Genomic DNA, 24,575 nt, shown 5'->3' with positions numbered 1-24,575 from the left:
TTTCCCAAGTCATACCCAGAAAGAGCAGCAGTGCTTGAGTCAGAGGGTGTCAGTGTTGCTGGAAGGGCCTCTGAGGAGCTTAGTTACCCCAGACTTGCAAACTGATCCTCACCCTCCCCTCCAGGGACTGAAGGAAGCAGCAAGCGCTGAGCTTGGAGTGCTCTCTGCTGCTCAGTGGGCTGTGACCACGGTCTCACTGCTTTATGCTCCCTTTGTGTGTGAAACAAGATAGGCGTCCTGAGAAACTTCCAGACCGTGGCGGCCGCAGTATGTGCATCTGGTCCATCTGTGAAGGAAAAAAGAGTGAAAACAGGGCCAGTTGCGAGCCTCGCGTGGCTTCTTGAGCCGTGAGTCCTTCTGGAGAAGTGTTGAGAACACCTTGGAAGCAGTGTTGGCGTTTTTAGCCTGGTGTTTCTGCAGCTGAGCTGCATTCTCTGGGTTGCAGAGCTTCTTGACCAGCTCACACCTCACCATCCAGACTTTTTGTCCATGAATGAATCTGTTCCTGTCAGCAGGACCTCAGGTTTGCTTCTTAGGATTCCTGGCTGATTATGATACAGGTGCCCCCAAGAAGTCTATGAGAAGTTAAAAGACAAGAGAAAGTGGTTTTCACGTAAATGCTGATGAATTTCTGCAAGTGTGGTTCTTGGGAAGACATTGACTGAATGTTGACATTTGACACTTCTTAATTGAAAGCAGCCACTATGTGCCTAGGATTACATTATATCATTGACACATCTATGTAAATTCTAAAAACAAATATCAATGCTTTCTAAGATTTTCTTTTGTTTAGTTCTGTTCTATGCTCTGTTCTTCAGAATTGGCTTTAATGTCTTAATCTTGGCATGCTTGGAATGACAGTAAAGGAAGCAACTGTAACATGGCAAGTTGAATAGTGTGTAGGTTCATATCTTTGTCAATAAGTTAGTATTCTTAGTTGTATTTTAATATGACTGTTATTTTGATTTATTTAATGTATCTGTTCAACAGTCATACATTAGTGCCATCTGTAAGCCAGGCAATGTTAATAGGTGCTGGTGATACACAGAATAACACGTAGGGTTTCCTTTCCTCAAAAAACTCTTTAACTGATGGAGGCTATGATGAAGCAAACCAGTGATTTACAGTAGTGTGTGAGACATTGTGAGAATATACCCAAAGTGAGTATGGCACCACCTAGGAAAGCTTCTTTAAGTATCACTCTGCTGAATTTAAGGAATAACATAGCCAGTGATGTCAGTGGGGAAGATGTTGAAGGAACATTGTGGCCAAGGGCGTGGAGCCACATGACATATAGAAAGCAGCTGTACAGAGCTTGAGCTTAGAGTAAGCAGAGGCATGGAGTGACATAAAGGACTTGGATCATGGAAGACCAGGTCTGCCAAGCTGAGGAGGTTACTTTGAATTCTGTAGGCAATGGGCAATAAGTGAGTGAAAACAGCATTTGATATGGGAACTTGGAATCTAGGAAATGTATCTTGGATGAGATTTTATTCTGATGTGAAGGAACATCAGGTTAAGGGGAGAAGTGAAAACAAAGGAAGAGAAGATACAGCACATGGATCAGTAACCATCTCTTTGTTTACATTTCCTGGGCAACTCGAGTACCTAGATTGTCTTATTTTCCTGATAGTTGTCCTTGTGGCTTGCCTCTTTATTTGTATGTCCGACCTTTCTGATCTTTTGTCAGGTCTTCAATTTCGAAATGAATTAATAAACTAATGGCAAGTGTCTTCCAATTCTTTTTAAAGAATAATCTAGATCTTTTAAAACTTCAGTAATGTGGGCTTTAAAAAATCTGTGATTGCCCAACTGGTTTATGTCAGCATTCTGGAAAGAATATCAGTCTTTAAAGCGGTGTTAGAGATATAAACCCTCTGGGGAGGGAAGAATGCCTGGTGCATGCTAATTTTGTACTTATCCAGGTGGAAGAGGGAGAGGAATAGCCAAAGCTATAGATAGAACAAAGGCATGTCAGTTGCAACCTGGGCTCAGTTTGGGCTTAGCTCTTCTCACAAATCCTGTATCAGAACATTAGTGGCTTATTTATTTATTTCTAACCTGTATCGTATTAAGATCTTACTTTGACAAATCACATTTTGATTTATAGTCTGTGCTTTTGGCATGTGCTTTAATGGCATTAGCCAACTCTAGACACATACTGAATTCATTATGTACCTTATGTATGTAAGTAGTAATACTTCCTTTTAATGAACATACGGTCACATCAAAGTGCTGTGAGGTTGTTTTACAAAAGCATCTTTGTGCAGTGCTCCTCAGAAGTTTTGAGACGTGTGTTAACTTGAAGACTAATATGCTGTATTTTAAGTTGTATTTTAATCGAGTAATACATTATAATTTTACCCTCTGCTTAAGGTGAATAGACTGTTGTAGTCTGTTTAAGTCTTTGATTCTTAGGTTTAGATTTTAAATTAGAATTTGACATTTATTTTTTATTTTTAACTGATATATATATATATAAATTGCACATATTTATGGGGTACCATGTGATATTTTGATACGTGTATTCATTATATAATGTTCAAAGTGGGAAAAACATGTCTATCTCCTAAAACATTTCTTATTTCATTAAAGTGAAAATATTCAAAGCAGTTTCTTATAGTTTGTTTAAAATAAAGTTTGTTATCATTATCTAGTTACCCCACCATACAGTAGAACACCAAAACTTCTTATCCTAATTATACCTTAGTAGCTGTCAGTCTTTTCTTCTCTTTCCCTCCATGCTACTCTTCTCAGCTTCCAATAACTACTCTTCTACTCTCAACTTCTATGAGAATAGCTTTTTATAATTCCACATGTGAGTGAGATCATGCAGTACTTGTTTTGTTTTAAATAGTGACATCCAGTTCCATCCATGTTGTCACACTCAACAGGATTTCATTATTTTTTAAATGGGTGAATAGGATTGCGTTATGTGTGTGTACCACGTATTCTCTATCCACTTACCAGTTGATGGACACTTAGATTGTTTCCACTTCCTGGCTGTTATGAATAGTGCTGCAATAAACATGGCCGTACAGATGTCTCATAGGCAGACTGACTTCATTTCCTTGGAATACATACCCAGTAGCTGAATTGCTGGATCACATGGTAATTCTGTTTCTAATTTTTTGAGGAATTTCCATATCATTTTTCACAATGGCTATATTAATTTCCATTCGCACCAGTTGTTTGCAAGGATTCCCTTTTCTCCACATCCTTGCCAGCACTTGTTATGTTTTGTCTTTTTGATAATGGCCAACTGGAGTGAGGTGATATTTCATTTTAGTTTTGATTTGTATTCTCCTGATGATTAATGATATTGAGGATTTTTTCATATATATATATAGGCCAATTGTATGTCTTCTTTTGAGAAATATCTATTTAAAATTATTGCCCATTTTAAAATTGGATTGTTGTTGTTATTATTTTGCTGGTGAAATGTTTGGCTTCCTCTGTCAAATGAAGTTTTCAAATGTTTTCTCCCATCCTGTAGGCCATCTCTTCATTCTGTTGATAGTTTAGTTTGATGAAATCCCAACATTTTTGACATGTAAATGTATGTGATTAGAAGAATTAAAAACTCGTAAAGTTGATTTTGAATTTGCAACCTGAACTGTGATATTGATAAACAGTAGATGAGTGACTTTTTCTTATTTCCTATAGAAAAGAAATTCACAGAATCTGCTTATTTGTGGCAGTGTCAAACCTTGAACAACTACTAACAGGTTTTTGTCCTTAAAATATGAGCACCCGGCTGGCGCCGCGGCTCACTAGGCTAATCCTCCGCCTAGCGGCGCCGGCACACCGGGTTCTAGTCCTGGTTGGGGCGCCGGATTCTGTCCCGGTTGCCCCTCTTCCAGGCCAGCTCTCTGCTGTGGCCAGGGAGTGCAGTGGAGGATGGCCCAGGTGCTTGGGCCCTGCACCCCACGGGAGACCAGGAAAAGCACCTGGCTCCTGGCTCCTGCCATCGGATCAGCGCGGTGCGCCGGCCGCAGCGCGCCACCCGTGGCGGCCATTGGAGGGTGAACCAACGGCAAAAAGGAAGACCTTTCTCTCTGTCTCTCTCTCTCACTGTCCACTCTGCCTGTCAAAATAAAAAATAAAAAATAAAAAAATAAAATATGAGCACCCTTCAGTAATGTTTGAGGGAAGAACTTTCCCCAGGCAGATTTTTAGAGGCAGAGAAGTGAACCATTTCAGGGTCTAGCTTGGCTCTGAGCAGAATTCCAGGGGGTGGGGCAAATGGTCCAGACCATATGTCTCAGCTGACCTGGCAGTCTAAATACCCTTCCCGCTCCTCGTCAGTGTGTGGAGATCCTTGTGATCATAGGTCTGAGTAAAACAGCAGTTTTCTTGGTGATGTGATCCATGAAGTCAAATGTGTAACAGTATCTTGATTCTTTTCTTTTTTTAAAAGATTTATTTATTTATTTGAAAGCCAGAGTTACACAGAGAGAGGAGAGGCAGAGAGAGAAAGAGGTCTTCTGTCTGACAGTTCACTCTCCAGATGGCTGCAACAGCCGGAGCTGCGCGGATCCAAAACCAGGAGCCAGGAGCTTCTTCCAGGTCTCCCACGTGGGTTCAGGGGCCCAAGGACTTGGGCCATCTTCTACTGCTTTCCCAGGCCACAGCAGAGAGCTGGATTGGAAAAGGAGCAGCCAGGACTAGAACTGGCGCCCATAGGGGATGCCAGTGCTTCAGGCCAAGGCATTAACCCGCTGCGCCATAGAGCCGGCCCCAGTATCTTGATTCTTTAAAGGCATCCCCTGGACATGGAGGCCGGTCCTTGAGGAAGGGCTGGGAAGAATGTCAGAGCTCTGGCCAAGTAAGCAACATGAGAGCAGAGTTGCAGTACAAATAGGAACACAGAGTGCAAACCAGATACTGAGGCAGAGACGGTTATGTTTGATGGATATGACAGGAGGAATTGCAGCCTAGGGAGCACCAGAGATTCTGTTGTCCATGGATTCCTTGAAGGCAAATCACAGTTGTAGAAGGGCTTGCCCCTTATAGACTACCAGCTGTGGTCAAGGTTGGCTTAGAAGTGGCTCAGGGACTGTACGGGGCTGAGCTTGCAGGTTGAAGGTTGTCAGTAATTAGAACAGGGCAAGGGCACCTTGACTGCACCAGAAGCTAATGGGATCTTTCTTTGACAATAACCAGCATTTCCAGTAAAACCTTGAGAACTGCTGGAAATACAGGCAAGAAATGTTATCACTGAAAAGTTGTATTTGATTCTTTTTACTTTTCATTATAAAACAAAAGCAAAAACATTAGCAATAGTCATGGTATGTCTCTGCTCTGTATGGAAAAGCTGAAAGTAAAATTAGTAAGTATACATTCAGGTTTTTTTGTAGTATTGTTTAATATCTAAATTTATTTTTCAATTTTCTTTTAAATTATGGAAAAAGATTATAAGAGTGTGGTTAGCTTTTGGCTTATTTTTTGCATTTGATTCGTACGACATGTTGTAATCGTTCATCATTTCAAAGACACAGGGAAAGCTTTGACATTCATTGAGGCCTTTTTGGTGAAAGACCAGTTTCTATGGTACTATTTAATTTTAACTTATGCAGTGGTATATTTGAAATGAATCTTTAGTCTATTTATTGAATTATTTTGTTTTTAGACTCATGTATGTTTTGAGTGCAGATTCGAAGTAAAGTGTCTAGAATATTGGAAATACCCTTCTCAAGTATGGGGGCATTGATTGCACCTACAGTTAGCTTGCCCTCTTTCTACGCCACAGAGGGGAAACACTTACTGCTTTATATTGATGGATTTGTTGGTTTTAAAAAATATGGCTATTGAGGCCAGCACTGTGGCTTAGTAGACTAAGCCTCCACCTGTGACACTGGCATCCCATATGAGCACCAGTTTGTGTCCCGGCTGTTCCTCTTTTGATTGAGCTCTATACTATGGCCTGGGAAAGCAATAGAAGATGGTCCAAGTACTTGGGCCCTTGGACCATAGAATACCCGGAAGAAGCTCCTGGCTCCTGGCTTTGGATTGGCCCAGCTCCAGCTGTTGTGGCCATTTGAGGAGTAGACCAGCAGATGCATGACCCCTCTCTCTGTCTCTAACTCTACCTCACAAATAAATAAAATCTTTTTAAAAATATTATATAATAAAACAGATTTTTTTTTTACCCAGTCAGTCAGCATTTATTGATTGGGTAACACACAGTGTGTGGGGAAGTACATGTGTGTGCACATGCTTGGGGCATTGACACAAGCCAACGAAAATCCCACTATCATCCATCAATTTAATACCTAACTGTTGAACACCCATCAGACTAATAGGAAAACACAAATGTTTAAGAAACACTGGAAAAATTAATCATTGTTAAAAGAAATAAAAATCAAAACAATGAGATATATAGTTATCGTTTCCTATAATGGAACTGGTGTAGATAAACAGTCTTTAGGTAGGGAACTTTGTTAATTTTTAGAATAAAAGTAATTCATACTCATAGTAATTAAAACTAAAGAAAACTGAAGAGTTAAAATTTAAAAAGCTCATGATAGTGCCAGAAATAAACACTGTTGTCAGTTTGGTATATATGCTTCTGACTTACAAGGACATTGCATACTTCAGACAGTTCATGGAAAAACTGAATTAAAATATATGTTTATTCTGGTGCAAAATTGTTAAAGCCATGCATATTTTTCACAATATTTATTTCTATAAACTCTTGAAGACCCCTTGTATTACTTTTTTCATTTTATTTTATTTTTAACTTTTATTTAATAAATATAAATTTCCAAAGTACAGCTTTTGGATTACAGTGGCTTTTTTCCCCCCATAGCCTCCCTCCCACCCGCAACCATCCCATCTCCCACTCCCTCTCCCATCCCATTCACATCAAGATTCATTTTCAATTCTCTTTATATACAGAAGATCAACTCTATACGTAAAGATTTCAACAGTTTGCACCCACACAGAAATACAAAGTGTAAAGTACTGTTTGAGTACTAGTTATACCGTTAATTCACATAGTACAACACATTAAGGACAGAGATCCTACATGGGGAGTAAGTGCACAGTGACTCCTGTTGTTGATTTAAAAATTGACACTCTTGTTTATGGCATCAGAAATCACCCGAGGCTCTTGTCATGAGTTGCCAAGGCTATGGAAGCCTTTTGAGTTCACCAGCTCTGATCTTGTTTAGACAAGATCATAGCCAAAGTGGGAGTTCTCTCCTCCCTTCAGAGAAAGGTACCTCCTTCTTTGATGACCTGTTCTTTCCACTGGGATCTCACTCACAGAGATCTTTCATTTAGGTGCTTTTATTTATTTATTTATTTTTTTGCCAGAGTGTCTTGGCTTTCCATGCCTAACATACTCTCATGGGCATTTTAGCTGGACCCGAATGCCTTAAGGGCCAGAGTGCTGTTTAGGACATCTGTCATTCTATGAGTCTGCTGTGTATCCTGCTTCCCATGTTGGATCGTTCTCTCCTTTTTAATTCTATCAGTTAGTATTAGCAGACACTAGTCTTGTTTATGTGATCCCTTTGACTCTTAATCCTATCATTATGATCAACTATGAACTGAAATTGATCATTTTGACTAGTGAGATGGCATTGGTACATGCCACCTTGATGGGATTGAATTGGAATCCCCTGGCACGTTTCTAACTCTACCGTTTGGGGCAAGTCCTATTGAACATGTGCCGACCTGTACATCTCTTCCCTCTCTTATTTCCACTCTTATATTTAACAGCAATCACTTTTAAGTTAAGTTTCAACACCTAAGAATATTTGTGTGTTAATTAAAGAGTTCAACCAATAGTATTAAGTAGAACAAACAAAATACTAAAAGGGATTTTTAAAAAATAAAATAAAAAATACGGCTATAGCATCTGGCATAATATTTGATGTATATCATTACAAAACTGACATAATTTTATTGATAAGTATATCGTATATATATTTCCTTTCTATTTTTTTTTCAATCTGGGCAGTATTAGACATTCCACTCGCTATTAGGAGGAAGTGAAATTACGTTGATTCTCATGGGATTTTCACCTCTGCTTTTCTTGCCTCAGCACATGCCATTGCCCATAAAATTTCAGAATAGGTCTGTTGTCTTTTCTTTCAGGGTGATCCGGCTGTGGTAAACTGACTCACAGGCTATTGATTGCTTTAGACCACAAATAGTAAAACCTTCCTGCATGCCAGGCCTTCTCCTTGCTGGAGATAAACTACTGGGGTGGTGGTGGGGCACAGAAGTGGGTGCCCGCCCTTAGTTTATTCAGTCCCAGGGGAAGTGAAACCCATGTAAATCAGATGACTCAGATTGCTGTTAAAAAGAAAATCCCATAGGGCAAATTATTTGAATAACCAAATTAGGATCAGAATTTTGCTTAGTAACTATCGAGTTCAAGAAGGAGCAATAGGATGTTCTTACTGTAGCTTGAAACAACATCCGTTAAGGATATATTTGTCAAGCAAGGATGGGTATTTTGGTGTTGCAGTTAGAGGACTACATCTGACTTTCCATTTCTTCTTCTTTTAGAGCGTTAAGCCCCCAGTGAAGCTTTCCAATAAACTTTGAATCTGGGTTGCTGAGAGACTTTATTCTGATCACATGAATGTGTGTGGTTTGAATATGAGATGAAAGCCCATCTCCAATAGAAGGAGAGGGAAGGTAACTTTGGTTAAAGGCAATCTTTGTTGACAATAGCTTCATTCTTATATGCTTTGCAGTTTACAAGTTCTTTCTCATGTTTCAATCTGGCCCTTTTATTGGCTCTCAAGGGTGGGGAGAGAAGAGGGTATTAGCCCTGCTTTTTAGCTGACGAAACAGACTGCGGGGGGGCAGGGCTGTTGTCTAGAGCCCAATGAGTTGCTGTTGGGCTGGGTCCTGAACTCAGACCCAGAGCTCTCCCTGCATGATGGGAAATCAGCTTGCTGTTCATGTAAATGGCCTCACACACATTCTTTTCAGACAATCAGGACATTGGTCTCTGGTTAGACTGATTTGATAACAATTCGATAAGGTGTGGAAGCTTCCTGTGATTTGAGAGTGAAATCTGATAAGATAGAGGACTCACTATGAAGCTGATAAAGGTTCTCAAAAGACTGCTTCCAGTTAGAATTCCCCAGCTGGTCCTTAGCACATGGTTCCATGTATTTATTATGTGGCTCACACTTGGAGTCACCCCAGGGGAAGGTTGAGCCACTTCAGTGTTTTGGAAGAGTTGTGTGCATGTACTCACACACCAATGAGGAGAGGAGGACTAAAAGGAAGGGCTGTGAAAGTCGAAGGATTTACTTGTGTTTGCCAGTCCTTTGATGAAAGATGGTTTAGTTATCAGAGGGCTTCTTTAGACATGTTATATAGCTAGATTCTCTAGTTTTCGATTGTTTTATTTGAGATTTTGTGATTGAAAGTCATAACATTGGTAGAGATGGAGTGAACCACAAAGATCATACAGGACATGTGCCATGAGGACACTGAGGCAAACAGGTTTTTGTTGTGGGCAAAAATCATCCAGTCACTCAATCAGCCGAGTTAAGGAGAAGATGAATTATTTTAGGGCATTGAGCAGCAAACAGAAATGCTGGAAAGGCAGAAGATCTAGCCTGGAAAACAAGGAACCAAAAATGTTTTGCAATAACCAGAGCCACAGGCAAAACCTGTCCCAGAACCAGTGCACTGCAGACTTTCCATTGCTGTACGTCACTTCTTATTTTTTTTTAAGATTTATTAATTTGAAAGGCACAGTTACAGAGAGGCAGGGGCAGAGAGAGAGAGAAAGAGAGAGAAAGAGGTCTTCCTTCTGCTGGTTCACTCCCAAAATGGCCGGAGCTGAGCTGATTTGGAATCAGGAGCCAGGAGCTTCTTCCGGGTCTCCCATGCGGGTGCAGGGGTCCAAGAACTTGGGCCATCTTCTACTGCTTCCCCAGGCCATAGCAGAGAGCTGGATTGGAAGCAGAGCAGGCAAGACTCAAACCAGTGCCCATATGGCATTGCACTCGAACCAGTGTCCATATGGGATGTGGGCATTGCAGGCGGCAGCTTTACCTGCTACCCCACAGCGCTGGCCCCGCACATTGCATCTTGCTGTACCAGTGTTCCTGACATCTCTCTCACTGCTGCCTCTGCAGACAAGATGGTGCTGCTGTCTTTGCCTCCACCTCCAAACTGGAAGATCTTTGGGTCACTAACTCTAGGCTGAAGTCTGTCCAGAGCATGTGATTGAGGAGTCAGATTAGAGGCCTGTGTCCAAGAGGAATCTTTTTCTCTTTGCCTCTCTGCAAGGTTTATAAGATGGGAAAGATGGTTTAGATGCTATGAAGCAAAAACCAACCCCAAACAGTGTACCACATGATGATTTGCTTTGGAAACATACCCAGTTGGCAGCTCTTTAAGGGCTGAGAAATGAATTTTTCTGACTTCTTCCAGGATACCAAATTTATGGCTAGTGTAGATTTCCTCTGCAAAAATGGCAGAGGCTTTCTAATTTTGGGGGGAAAAATGAAGGCTTCTGGATGAAGATTTAGTAATTCTAATATTTTGAGACAACCCATTATCCCATCCACCCTGTTTTTATCTGGATTGAAAACCATTCTGTTGTCTTCCTACACTTGTGACATACAGAAAAAAATGGATTGTCAGTGGTAAAAATGAAGAGAGGAAGAGAACCAAAAGGAGCAAATAATGTTCAGGAAGTACTGAGACTGGAGTTTAGTTACTACACATTCCAGGGAATGTTTGACAGACTAAGGAGCAATCAAACCATATTAGAACTGGAACATATTCAGGACTTTCTATGTTTTTAAAAAATTTTAGGCAATAACCCTACCTTGTAATTAAAATATCAAGTGGTTTCTGCTCTCTGGTATCTTTTAAATTTTAATTGTTACATTTATTGAGGGCTTTTATTATTACCCATCTGTTTATTTCTCAGGACAATTGTGTGTCCATCCCTTTATCATTCCCCTTGTACAGAAGAGAGGATAGAACCTTAGGTGAAGCAATTGGCATGGGATTTCATAGTCTGGAGAAAAGGACTTGAACTTCATGCAGCACACACACACCCACGAAAGAAGCTTTGCACATCTTCCTCTAACTTAAGAGAGGAAGGAATTATGTCTGGAACTCTGTGTTGGGTAATGTTTTAGGCCAACTGTGGAGGAAAAAGAAAGGAAATATGCTGGGGAATGAACAGACATTTTGGAGCAGGTGACTTCTCCAAGTTAGACTGCAAGTGCATTCTTGTATCTCAGTGCCATGGGGAGGCTGGGCCAATCTGACCTCCTTCAGTTTCTACTCCTTGCAATGATATTTAGCTCAGCCCTGGTACACAGTAGGTATTCAATAAATAATTGTGAAAGGAATGAATCTCAAGCTTCTTCAGGACAATTTTCTTGGGTTCAGATGCCATATTGTCTAGACTGCCGTTCTCAATAAAGAAAGATCTTCATCTGCCTTTTTAAACAACTTAAATTTTAAAAAGATTTAGTCACTTACTTATTTAAAAGGCAAAGACAGAAAAGAGGAAAAAACAGATATCTTACATCTTCAGGCTCACTCCCCACATGCTTGCAAGAACCAGGTCTGGGTTAGGCCAATACCTGGAGCTGGGAAATCCATCCAGGAGCATCTCCCATGTGGGTGGCAGGGACTCAAGTACTTGGCCCACCAAGTCTGCCTCCCAGACACGTTAGCAGGAAGTTGCATCAGAAGCACAGAGCAGTTGGGACTCAAATCAGTATTCTGGTAAGGTATTGACTTAATCTGTAGCTGCGCCACACCATTCTTACCTTCACCTTTAAACTACACATTTCTAAAAAGATTTACCAGTGAATTTCATGCATTTCACAAACAAGGAAGGCAGCTTACGTGGGTTTTTAGGGTGAATAACTGTACAGTCTGTGAAAGACTATCTATAGTATGTCTTGCTTTCTAATTTTCCAATCCCATTTGAAATAATTTTGCCACATTGCTTCCTTTCTCTTTCTCTTCCTTAAAAGCTTTTTTTTTTTTAAATCTATTTTTGACATATGCTAAAGAGAGAATTGATTGTCCTGGAGTAGGCACAGAGAGTCTTCATTGTAAACTAATGTATAGAACATTTTTGTACGGAAATAGCTAATGAATCCCAGAGCATTCTGTTGTTTGCCGTTTAAATGTGGTTTCATTTTTTTTTTCACTCTAGCTAGATTCCTAAGTGTCTGTAAAGTAGAAAACTTACTCCTCATTAGATTCATTTAAAACTTTTTCAAGAAAGGAAAGTCCTGAGGATGTAGAATCTTTCTGTACTTAAATATGTCATGTTAAGGCACTTCACAATGTTTCCTTTACTTGGGGCCAAAGACCACAGATCCACCCTGATTGCTAATTATTCAAATTGTAAATAGCTTATTTGAGAACTTAGGGTGAGACAAAAGAAACCTGAAGGAACAAAAGGCCCAGGATAATGAAAAGGATATTGTGAAGAGAAAGGCCATGCAGAATTATGATGCAGGTCACATCTTGCGCCTGCATTTAATTGTACCTTTGTATTTAATAATAAAAATGATTACATGCTCAGTGCTAACGGGTTTCCTTTCTTGAGAACTGTAGTATGGATAGGTGACAGCAAATTACTCCAATTCATAAACTTTGAATATCATGCTTTTGAGTTTCACCAGTCTATACTACAAGCTATTTCCTACATAAATGTACATCAATCCAAGAAGGTTTTCAAACTTAGTTCCATACACACACACACATACGCACACCACAAAAACACATACATGTATGTATATGTGATAATTATATAGCATATAATATATAAGATTTACATATATTTATAATATTTATATAATATATATTTATAAATATGTATTATATATCTTGTATATAAAATATATGCTATTTTAAAATATAAATGAAGGCAAAAAAATCTCTTTGCAGGTATGACTTAACACATTGGGGTTGTACAAATACTGTTGTTACATTTTTGGTATTTTATGCTTTACATATGCTTTGAATGTAATTGCAAATTAGCAGTGATTTATGTTTATCACTGGTGTTTCTCATTTTTTAAAATATTTATTTATTTGGAAGTCAAAGAGAGAGAGAGAGATATCTTCCATCTGCTGATATACTCCCCAGATGGCTGCAATGGCTAGCTCTAGGCCATGCTGAAGCCAGGAGCCAGAAGCTTCATCTGGGTCTCCCATGTTTATGTCAGGGGCCCAAAATACTTGAGCCACCTTCCACTGCTTTCCCAGGCCATTCATTATCAGGGAGTTGGATTGAAGTAGAGCAGCTGGGACACGAACCAGTGCCCATATCAGATGCCAGCATCAAAAGCAGTGGCTTTATTCACTATGCCACAATGTCAGCCCCATCACTGTTTTTTTTATTATTATTATTATTCTTAATCTTTTTTTAACAATTTCAATGTGATATTTAGGCACAACTCTAAAAACATAATAATATTCCCTCACACCCTCCTTCCATCTCCCTCTTGAGATAGCATATTTTTCAAAGATTTATTCATTTATTTGAAAGTCAGAGTTATAAAGAAAAAGAGGAGAGGCAGAGAGAAGAGAGAAAGAGAGAGAGAAAGAGAGAGAGGTCTTCTATCCACTGGTTCACTCCCCAGTTGGCCACAAGGGCCGGAGATGCACCAATCCAAAGCCAGGAGCCAGGAGCTTCTTCCAGGTCTCCCATGTGGGTGCAAGGGCTCAAGGACTTGGGCCATCTTTTATTGCTTTCCCAGGCCAGAGCAGAGAGCTGGATGGGAAGTGGAGCAGCCAGGTCTCGAACAGGCACCTATATGGAATGCTGGTGCTTCAGGCCAGGGCGTTAACCTGCTGCGCCACAGTGCTGGCCCCTGAGATAACATTTTAGAATTAATTACAGTAAAAGGGCTTAATACTTTACCAAATAAGAAGTTTAGCATGTAAAGAGTAAAATGACCCTAGTTTGGTGGGAACATAGAAAATGGCTCTAAATAATAATTGAATGGAAAAATGACCATTTCACTCATATACAGTAAATTTTAAAGTAATTACAGATCATTAAAACTGTAGAAATATAACATTCTTAATTATTGGTTTGACTAAGGTATAAAACAAAGTTTTATAGAATTGTATTTGCTGCAATGCTGATAAATGCTGACATTTCTTTTTTTTGTTTGTTTTTTAAATTTTAGCTCCACATATAAGGGAGAACATGCAGTATTTGTGTTTCTGGGTCTGGCTTATTTCACTCACATGATGTCCTCTAGTTGCATGTATTTTTCTGCAAACAGTAGAATTTCATTCTTTTTTTTTTTTATAGCTGAATAATATTTCATTGTGTATGTATACCACACTTTCTTTATCCATTCATTTGATGGTGAACATCTGGGTTGATTCCAAATTTTGGCTATTGTGAATAGTGCTGCTATAAAAATGTTAATGCAGGTATCTCTTTGATACATTGTGTTCACATCTTTTGTATATATTCCCAGTGGTGGGATTACTGGATCGTATGGCAGATCTAGTTCTAGTTTTTTGAGAAATCGCCACATTCTTTTCCATAGTGACTGCATTACTTTATACTCATCAACAGTGTATAAGTGTTCCCCTTTCTCCTCATCTGGGCCAGCATTTGCTACTTTCTGTTTTTGGGATTTTAGCCATTCTGACAGGGGTGAGGTGATATCTCATTGTGGTTTTGATTGCATTTTCGTTGTGGCTAGTGGTATTTGCTGGCCATTTGTATTTCTTCTTTTAAGAAATGTCCTTTGAAGTCCATTGCCCATTTCTCAGTTGGATTGGTTGTTTTTTTGTTGTTGAGTTTTTTAAGTTGTGACATATTTGGGATATTAATCTTTTGTCAGACAGGTGGTTTGCAAATACTTTTTCCCATTCTGTTGGATGTCTCTTCAGTCTATTGTTCATTTCATTTGCTGGGCAGAAACTTCTGAGTTTTATATAGCCAATTTGTTTAGAACTGCTTTTGTTGCCTGTGATCTGAGAGTCTTGTCCAAGAAATCATCACCTATCCCAATGTCTTGGAGTGTTTCCCCTATAATTTCTTCCAACAACTTCATAATCTCACATCTTAAATTTAGGTCTTTGATCCATTAGTTGATTTTTTTGTAAGGTGAGAGGTATGGATCTAATTTCATTCTTTTACATATATACATCCAGTTTTGCCAGCACCATTTGTTGAAGAGATTATCCCTAATACACTGTATGATCTGAGTACTTCTGTTAAAAATCATTTGGCTATGCTCACTTCTGCAGCACATTTACAAAAAATCAGTTGGTTGTATGTACATAGATTAATGTCTTGGCTCTCTATTCTGTTCCACCAATCTATGTATCAGTTTTTCTGACAATACCATACTGTTTTAATTATGTAGCTTTGAAGTATGCTTTAAAGTCAGGTCTTGTGATGACTCCAGCTTGATTTTTCTATCACTGGTATTGTTAGAACTTAGTTGCCTTCTCCATGAAGTTTCTCTGTATTTCTTATCTTGCCTACTTTGCTTAACTGTCATGTCCAAAGTATAACACTTGTCCCAGGGATTTTCTCTTCCCACCCTCTGTTTTTTACCTTTGTTCTTATTTTTGCAATTCATAATTGTCTAACTAATTTTTTACTTGATTTTGTTTGTCTTCCCTATTGGAATGAGGGTCAATAGAGCAGAGATCAGAATAGTGTAACTCTCCTTGCTTTTTGGCAATGAGCCTGGCCTAAAATAGGTACTCAATAAATGTTTAATAAAGACATTAATGAATCTGCCACTTGCTGTCTAAATCATGCATCAAACCCTTATTTTACTAAAGTGTATGATTGGCCTCTTTCCAATGCTGGTGTTTTCTCTAATGAGCTTAAGATAGAAGATGTCCTATTTCCATTGCTTAGTAGGCAGAAGCGTAGGAAGAGAATAATTCTCTTACTGCCACGGATAGGGGCCAGCATTGTGGTGTAGCATCCTATATGGGCACCAGTTCATGTCCCAGCTGCTCCACTTCCAGTCGAGCTCCATGCTAATGTGCCTGGGAAAGCAGCTGAAGATGACCCAAGTGCTTGGGCCCCTGCACCCATGTGGGAGACCCGGAAGAAGCTCCTGGCTCCTGGCTTTTGTCTAGCCCAGCCCTGGCCATCGTGGCCATTTGGGGATTAAAAGATTAAAAGTTCAATAGTTTTCCAGGTTGAGTGAGATTTGTCATGGAGTAGGGAAAATGAGAAAAATGTGGGAGGTATGAAAGAGTGAATTATATTTGAAGTTGGGCACTGTGGTCAGTGTGGAAATTTAAGATGAATTTGAGAGGCAGGTGGGCCTTGAGGCTGTTGAAGTAATTAATTCCCTTATTGCTCTTGTAGCACAAACAAATCAGCTATTTATAGCATTTCCATAGGAATATGAATTGAATTCAAAGTAACTACCTTAGAAATCAACTTTGATGATAGAACTTGTTTGTAATTTGAACTTACCTTTAATAGAAAATTTGCCATATTGTCTGAACAAGTTCTTTAATGTTATAACTTCATATAAAAAGTAACCAAAATAACAACAACAGCTCAGTATAGCATAAAAACAATTAGGGTTCATTGTTCATTCATTGAAGTAGACATTTAGGTGCTTCCTCTGATCTTGAATCTGGTTGGCTGGGCATTCTGTGAACCCTGCTGAACTTGCATTCCTGTGTGGAGGTGCGGGCTGTTACAAGATGGCCTTGTCTGGGAGCATTGGATCAAATCGGCACCTATCTCTTGTCCTTTTCTTAGTAAAGGCAAGCTAACCAGGGAATAGCCTTCTCATAACATTGGGAGAGGGCAAGAGCACAAACAGGAACACACAAGTTCTCTTTTGAGCTTGTTTTTATCATGGCTACTGACACTTCATTGGCCAAAAAATTTCCCGTGGATGAGTCCAGAGTCTGAGTAGGAGAGGACACTGTGAAGTCTCATGGCAAAGAGCACGACTACAGGGAAGATGGAGGAACTGGGGCAATTTTTGCAATGGACAGCATAGCCAATGAAGCCAATCAAATCAAAATTTAATTATAATTCTGGATCTAATAGAAGAGTTTTTCTAATTTCCTTCATGAAACACCTGTATTGTAGTCTTTGTTGATACCCAGTCTTTTTGCACATGCTGGGGAATAAGAGAAACCAGAAATGGGGAAAAAATTGAAGTGTAGTTTTTGAAAAGATAGATAACTATTAAAGATTAACCATGACAAGCATGATATAATGGCAGAGATACTCAGCCCTTGTATCCTTGTCTGAGACATTGAAACCTCAAGGAATATGGTGCATCACCCACATTCCCCCACATAGGTCAGTGACATACTGAAAAGCTGCAACTCAGGCATTCCAGTCCCAGAGCCACTGTGTTCTGCACTTTTTTTTTTTTAAAGGATTTTATTTATTTATTTAAGAAGTAGAGTTATATCGGTGAGAGGGAGAGACAGAGAGAAAAGTCTTCCAACCACTGATTCACTTTCCAAATGACGGCAATGGTTGGAGCTGCATCGATCCGAAGCCAGGAACCAGGAGCTTCTTCCAGTTTTCCCACGAGGATGCAGGGGCCCAAGTGCTTGGGCCATCCTCTACTGCTTTCCCAGGTCATACCAGAGAGCTGGATCGGAAGAGAAGCAGTCAGGCCTCGAACCAGTGCCCAAATGGGATGCCGACCCCACAGCGCCAGCCCCTGTTCTGCACCTTTTCAGTCATATTCTCCCTGTGCTGCCCCCTGTGCTTACCCTGCCATTACACTGCCATTCCTCACATAATCACTTTTACAAGTGGTTTACTTTTGGAAATTGTATTATTGTCACAATTCATGAAGAGTATGTTGTCATTTCAGGCTTTCCTTTTTTTTTTTTTTTTTTTTTTGACAGGCAGAGTTAGACAGTGAGAGAGAGAGACAGAGAGAAAGGTCTTCCTTCTGTTGGTTCACCCCTCAAATGGCTGCTATGGCCAGCGCTGCGCCGATCTTAAGCCAGGAGCCAGGTGCTTCTCCTGGTCTCCCATGTGGGTGCAGGGCCCAAGCACTTGGGCCATCCTCCACTGCACTCCCTGGCCACAGCAGAGAGCTGGACTGGAAGAGGAGCAACTGGGACAGAACCGGCGCCCCAACTGGGACTAGAACCCGGGGTGCCAACGCCACAGGTGGAGGATTAGCCTAGTCGGCCAGGCTTTCCTGTCTAAGTGTACTCATTGTATGTACTTAAAGTAGAACTTATTTTTTTTTTAAGCATTTTATTTCAGAATAGTTGTACATTTACTAAAGAGAAACCATGTGGTAGTAATACAGAAAATTCCCATTTCCTCACTTCACATCTTATGCTGGTGTCTTTGTCACAATTAATGAACCACACCTAGCTTCCTGTATTTTTTTTTATTCAAACTTCTTTTATCCCTTGCACCCCTCCAAGCCAACATTCTGTGTTCAGATTTTCTTTGTTTGTTTTAATTTTAGCTCCCGCATATAAAGGAAAATGAGCATTCAAACAGATTTAATAACACACACACACTCGCAAACTATTTTGCTCTGCCTCTACCTGCATTCTCCCCATCAAAAAGGGAAATTTTAAATATGATGGTTACATTAAATCAGCTTGGATTTGGTAAGTTAGCCTTTGAATTTCCTTTGCAGTGACGGGGAGGAAGCTGCCACAGAGGTCATTGTGATACTGTCAGTCTGAGACAATGAAGCATACTGTGTGGATTTTGTTAGAAATGGGATTAAAGCTTTAGGGCTATGTTCTTTATTTTGGGAGTCCTTTTCCTTAAGTAGTCAAAGTAAATTACACAAGACCAAGGTCAAAGCACAGAGAAATAGAAAGAAATATTTTCAACATCGCAATCATGAGCATTTTTGTGGATGATGAAATTATGGACAGGTGTTATTTTAATTAAGAACTGTTTTTTCTAGCAGTTAACTTTTACACTTGAAGTAGGTATCAGAAAATCTGTGCATATATATAAGTCTGAGTACAATAAAGGGCCCTTTAAAAGATGCCATGTGAAAAGGAAGATTGCATGTAGGTTTGCAGAGCATCTCAGAATTTTTAGACCTGAAGGAATAGGTAAATGCCAGGCAATTTATTACCTGGGTTTTTTTCTTTTTTTTGTATTTATTGATTCTTCACCCTTTAGCTAACTATTTTGCATGTTAACTTAGTTGCCAAACTTGGACTCTGAGGAGAGCGATATTACTGTGTCCCCAAAACATTTATATTTAAGGCGTATCTTTTTAGATTATTGCATCCTCAAATATGCGTGGTCACGCATTCTTCACTTAAAATTTCTCTCACTGTCTTGTGTGCACTGAAAATCAAGAGAAACATTTCTATTACCACCAACCTTCATTCTTTTTGGTGGGTAGATTTTGTATTTTGTTTTTCTAAACAAGGGAAAACAGTTACAGTTCCACCTCTTATGTGCTTCCTCTCCTATGAGCTGTAAGCTCAGTATGTGCACATATGTAAGATTTCAAGTGCAAAAGAGAACAGAGTAGGAAACAGATTTTCACAGTCCCCGTCTGGATCCTTGTGTAAGTGCCAATGTAAAGCTATTCACTGATGAGTGAAACTCAGTATAATGTTGCCCGGCTCTAAGGAAACAGATTTGAAATTTTAAACTTAATAGGCAGATCAATTGGGTAGGGATTTAAGATTATTGTATAGCATTCTAATGACATGCAGTGTTGTCAAAAAACTTCTTTTTACCCAGGAATAAAATTACAGGAGGCACAGAGATATACCTTTCAAAATGTCAAAAGACAGGGTTGGGGAAATTTAGTTAACAATAATGAAAATATATCACTTATACCCCAGGAAGCATACTTTGCAAGCATCTGGGTATCTCAGGGTAAAGGGTACTTTTAATGTGGATAGGGGAGGAGGGTAAGGTTTATGCTGAATCCTGGGATATAAATGGATTAAGGTGAATGTCTGGAAAGAGGAGGATTGCTGGGTGCAGGTGTGCAATTTTGGACTCAGAGGGAAGCCAAATTTCTTGGTCCTTGGTTTTTAGGAGCCTAGAGTTCGCTGTGTTGCATTTCCCTGCAAAGCAAGGGGCTACTTGTGGAATATGTTCTGAGGGAGTCACGCATAACCATTTCTCCTTTCTTCTCACTTACTCAGTTTAAATACAGGGTTAGTTTAGGACTAATTTCATACTAGTGCTCATGTAGGATGCCTGTGTTGCAGACAGCTGCTTAACCCATTGGCCCCTAAGTGTACATTTTACACATATTCCTCAAATCTCATGTACCAATCTACTAATGGAATTTCATAAAACAAGAGACAAGTCCTTTCATTCCATACTTAGAAATAATATTTCCAGTACCTAGTTATTTAAGACATGGACTGGAATTTAGCTACACTGAACACTTATTGAATACCTATTCTGTGTCTAGTACTAATGAGGGGGAAAAAAAAAGAAAGAAAATGAACAAATAAAACTTCTTGCTTTCCCTAAGACATGAAAATCTGAGTGGGAAGTAAGTTCCACCAGAGTAGAGATTGCCCTATGTGTTTCTCCATTTTGTTCCCTGTGTTTTTCACAGTGCCTGACTCATAACAAAGGATTATGTTTGTAGGTAGATGGATACATGAATAAATGTCATATCTGCTGTGGTGTAGCAGGTTAAGCCACCACCCACAAGCCCAGCATCCCATATAGGTGCTGGTTCGATTCCTGGCTACTCCACTCCCCATCCAGCTCCCTGATAATGTGCCTGGGAAAGTAGCCTAAAATAGCACAAGTGTTTTGGCCCCTGCTACCTACATGGGAGACCTAGAAGAAGCTCTTGGCTCCTGGCTTTGGTCTGTCCTAGCTCTGGCTGTTTTGGCCATTTAGGGAGTGAACAAGCAGATGGAAGATCTCTCTGTCTCTCTCTCTTTCTCTAACTCTGCCTTTCAAATAAAATAAGTAAATCTTTTTATAAAAAAGATATAATACAGTATAATGTTGACACAGAGAAATTGGCTTGGAGAGGATGAAGAGAAGTGGAGACTTATTGGGGAGATATTTGAATTAGATCATGAGATCCACAGAGGTTTTCCAGAGCTTCTAGAATGGTTTCCAGCCAGAAAAATAAATGCAAAGGCAAGAGGGTATCATATGGCATGGATGGTCAGGAAGCTACAGATAATCCTAGTAAAGAAGAATATGGTACTACAAGAATCCTGGCAGATGAAGATTGTATCACAGAGGCCCTTTGTTGGTAAGTTACGTACCTAATTCAAACCAGGGCACATGCTGCTGGCTTCTAGGAGTGGATGTGGATAAGCGAGGACCAAAACAATGTGTTTCCACCACACATTTTTAACTAAGGTTAATGTCCTTTACCTTCAGTGTTGGAATATAGAAGCTAATTAAGGAGACATTTCTTAGTGTAGAAGCAACAGAGCTTGAGGAACTATACTAATACTCTGATTTATACACACACATATATATATGCTTTTATATATATATATGATATACTGATGCTTCAATGGGTTTTATATTTTTTAAATGTGCTAAAAGAGGGATGGCCACTGTGACATGGTAGGCCAAGTTACTGCTTGGGATACTGGCTTGCCATAATGTTGGGATGCTGGCTTGCTATATTGGAGTGCCTGGGATCGAGTCCCATCTCCAAATCTAGTCCAGCTTTCTGCTGATGTGTACCCTGGAAAGCAGCAAATGATGGCTCAAGTACTTGGATCGCTGCTACCCACATGGGAGACCCGAAGGGAGTTTCTGGCTTTAGCCTGGCTCAATCCTGGCTGTTGCTGGCATTTGGAGAGTGAACCTACAGATGTAAGATCTCTTTCTCTCTCTTTCTCTTTGTTGCTCTGTCTCTCAAAAAAACAAAAACAAATAAACCTTAAAAGCATACTAAAAGAAATTTGTATAGTTTCAAAGTGAGCTTAGAATCAGATGACTGTGTGATAGAAAAACCACTTTGCAAAGGAATCTGTCACTTAATAAAATGGAATTTTTACCTGGTTCCTTTGAACAGTGACTTGATTTAGGGTCTAAAATAGTTCATCCACACATGTCTTTCCAGAGACTTGTCCTGTCCAAATGAAAGAACACCCAGGTGGGTAAGAGTTTCCCTACCATACACCTATGGTGAGAGAAAATGTGACTTAGATTTCTTGTACTTCCAAATACTTACCTCACTTGGGTGGACGACTTCATTGCTACATACATACATGTTCTAGAAAGATTGACACTTTGAGATGTGATGGCTTTGAACAGCCCTTGTCTTATATGTTGAGGAACAATTTTTTTTCATGCTATTTGTTGAACTCTTTACTTAGTATAGAATTAATCATATTTATATAATGTTAATTGAAAATCAATCTTAGTAAAAAATATGAATGGGAATAGGAGAGGGAGGAGGAGGGAGGGAGGAAGGGTGGAAGGGTGGGGAGGGTGGGAAGAATGACTATGTTCCTAAATTTATATTTATGAAATGCATGAAGTTTGTGTACCTTAAATAAAAGCTTTCTGGGGGAAAAAACTAAGAAAGACCAGGCAGAAGAAGAAAGAAAGAAAGAAAGAAAGAAAGAAAGAAAGAAAGAAAGAAAGAGAGAGGGGGGAGGGAGAGAGGGGGGAGGGAGGGAGGGAGGGAAGGAAGAAAGAAAGGTAGATTTAATGGAATGTGCACTGTGTAATTTCCTTAGATCAAAGAGAAGATCTGTAATGGAACTTTTGCTGTTTTTTTATGCTGCATGCTTTTAACTTTGTGGAGTATATTCCAGTTCTGAATAAGGGGCTCCACATTTGATGATTTCTTAAACTTAACTTTAAATATGCCTACTGACTATTTTAAGTAACTTTAGGGTTATGCTGAGTTGAAATGTATGGAATCGCTACCCTTTTGTCCCACTTAAAACTCAACAACTACTGTTGTTATTCTTGTTTTCTGTCTTATGCTTCTATTCTGTTAATTTTAGGATAAAGTAATCCAGATACAAATAATACAGTTTGGGATAAAATAACTCCAAAATAATAAGTTTGCATGTTGAAGTTTAACGTGTGCTGTCCGTTTGCTAGGGCATTTAATTTTGGAGGAAATGTTCTTGGCTGATTGTATTAGTTCAGCGGTTTTAAAATAAGATGTTTGAGGGGAGGGGTGTGGAATCTTCAGTCATTGATTCTCTTTATAACTTTGCCCTTTTAGCTGGAACAGATTACTTGTGTAGTGCTTCTAGCCCTGCACAGACTGAATCACAAGGAAGAAACTTTACATAAACCATTTATACTAAATGTTTGGTATGCTGGCAACATAAATCAACAACAATATCCATTACAAATTCATCCCTTTATCAGTATTATCTTGATAGAACTGATCCCAATGTGTGGGAATTTGAACCCTGCCTCAATACATCTAGCCCTGGATAATTAATTATTCAGGGCACAGAGAACCTGGCCCCTGCAATGTAGAGTAATTCTTCCTGGTCAGCGTTAACTCCACTGGCAATAATAAATAGAAAAAGTCTCTGGTGATGCCAGTATTTTAAAGTGATTAATCATCTTTCCACCCTTCTCCTCCCCCTTAGTTTTCTTTAACTAGAATTTTTCAGCAATAAATCTTTAACAATACAGGTAGGAATTGTTCTGTAATTAAATTTTGCCCTGCTTAATTTCTTACCTTTTATGTGAATTAAAAAAAATGTTACATTTTAAGGAGCCCTGATCAAAATTCAAACCAAGAAAAATCCTTTTATAAATACAGAAAGAGTCTCTATGGAAGATTAAGCTCTTGATTTTGAATGTTAGATAGAGCACATACTCATAAAAATTGTTCGTCAACACCAGTTGGGGTGTCAAATATTCTGAAGTTTTGAATGACTTCACTTTCATGCTTACGATTTGTCTGTATTAGGAAAAGTCTGACATATACATATGTTCCAACACGGAGAGAATAATTACTTATTTCTTAAGTATAATTGATGTTAGCTCTGTAGGAAAGAGATATTTTTCACCATTTTTTGTGATACACAAAAGATACTTGCTGAAGTAGCAGGTGAATGCCTGAGTGAGAAAGACCATGTATTTTTAAATTGTGCCCCGTAGAGCTGCCCAACCATCACATAGATTCTGGGTGACAGGGACAGATGTGACATATCTGTTGTGACATACTTCTGTACCACCAGTGTGTGGCTCGAGGTGACTCCTGTCCCTCCCCTGATGCTTTCTCTGCTGCAGGACAGCACAACGATGCGCGGATGAACCTTGCCATTGCACTCACTGCTGCCAGGTATGGGGCTGCCACAGCCAATTACATGGAGGTAGTGAGCTTGCTCAAGAAGACAGACCCCGAGACAGGCAAAGACTGTGTGCGCGGAGCCCGGTGCAAGGATGTCCTCACAGGTACGCCGAGTCTGCCAGGGAGGCATGTCCCAGCGTCTTGCCTTGCTTATACAATGACTGAATTGTAATTTTTCTGTCACTTGTCTTTCATTTGAGGCAGGCTTCAGAGTCATATTAATTATATTCCTTATTGTCAACAATGACTGGTTTAACATGAAAATTTTCCCTTGTGGGACTTGGGCAATTTTCACCCTTTGTGTTAAATACTAGTAATGATAATGATAATAATAAATGGCCACAAAATT

The 24,575-nt window shown here is 39.5% G+C and overlaps 1 protein-coding gene across 15 annotated transcripts in view; it reads left to right on the top strand.

Annotated features, from left to right (window-relative positions):
- GPD2 (glycerol-3-phosphate dehydrogenase 2) overlaps positions 1 to 24,575 on the top strand; it is a 203,252-nt gene that overhangs the window by 133,382 nt on the left and 45,295 nt on the right. For all 15 annotated transcript variants that reach the window (XM_070070858.2, XM_089329132.1, XM_070070859.2 and 12 more), the window contains one exon: positions 24,166 to 24,330. In XM_070070858.2, coding sequence (XP_069926959.1) covers positions 24,166 to 24,330 — 165 coding nt within the window. The remainder of the gene's footprint in view (positions 1 to 24,165; positions 24,331 to 24,575) is intronic.

The sequence above is a fragment of the Oryctolagus cuniculus genome, chromosome 3, assembly GCF_051225735.1.
Source record: "Oryctolagus cuniculus isolate XC-2025 breed Fujian yellow rabbit chromosome 3, ASM5122573v1, whole genome shotgun sequence".
NCBI classification, from domain to species: domain Eukaryota; kingdom Metazoa; phylum Chordata; class Mammalia; order Lagomorpha; family Leporidae; genus Oryctolagus; species Oryctolagus cuniculus.
The sequence above is the reverse complement of the archived record's forward strand: the minus strand, read 5'-3'. Positions and strand labels throughout refer to the sequence as shown.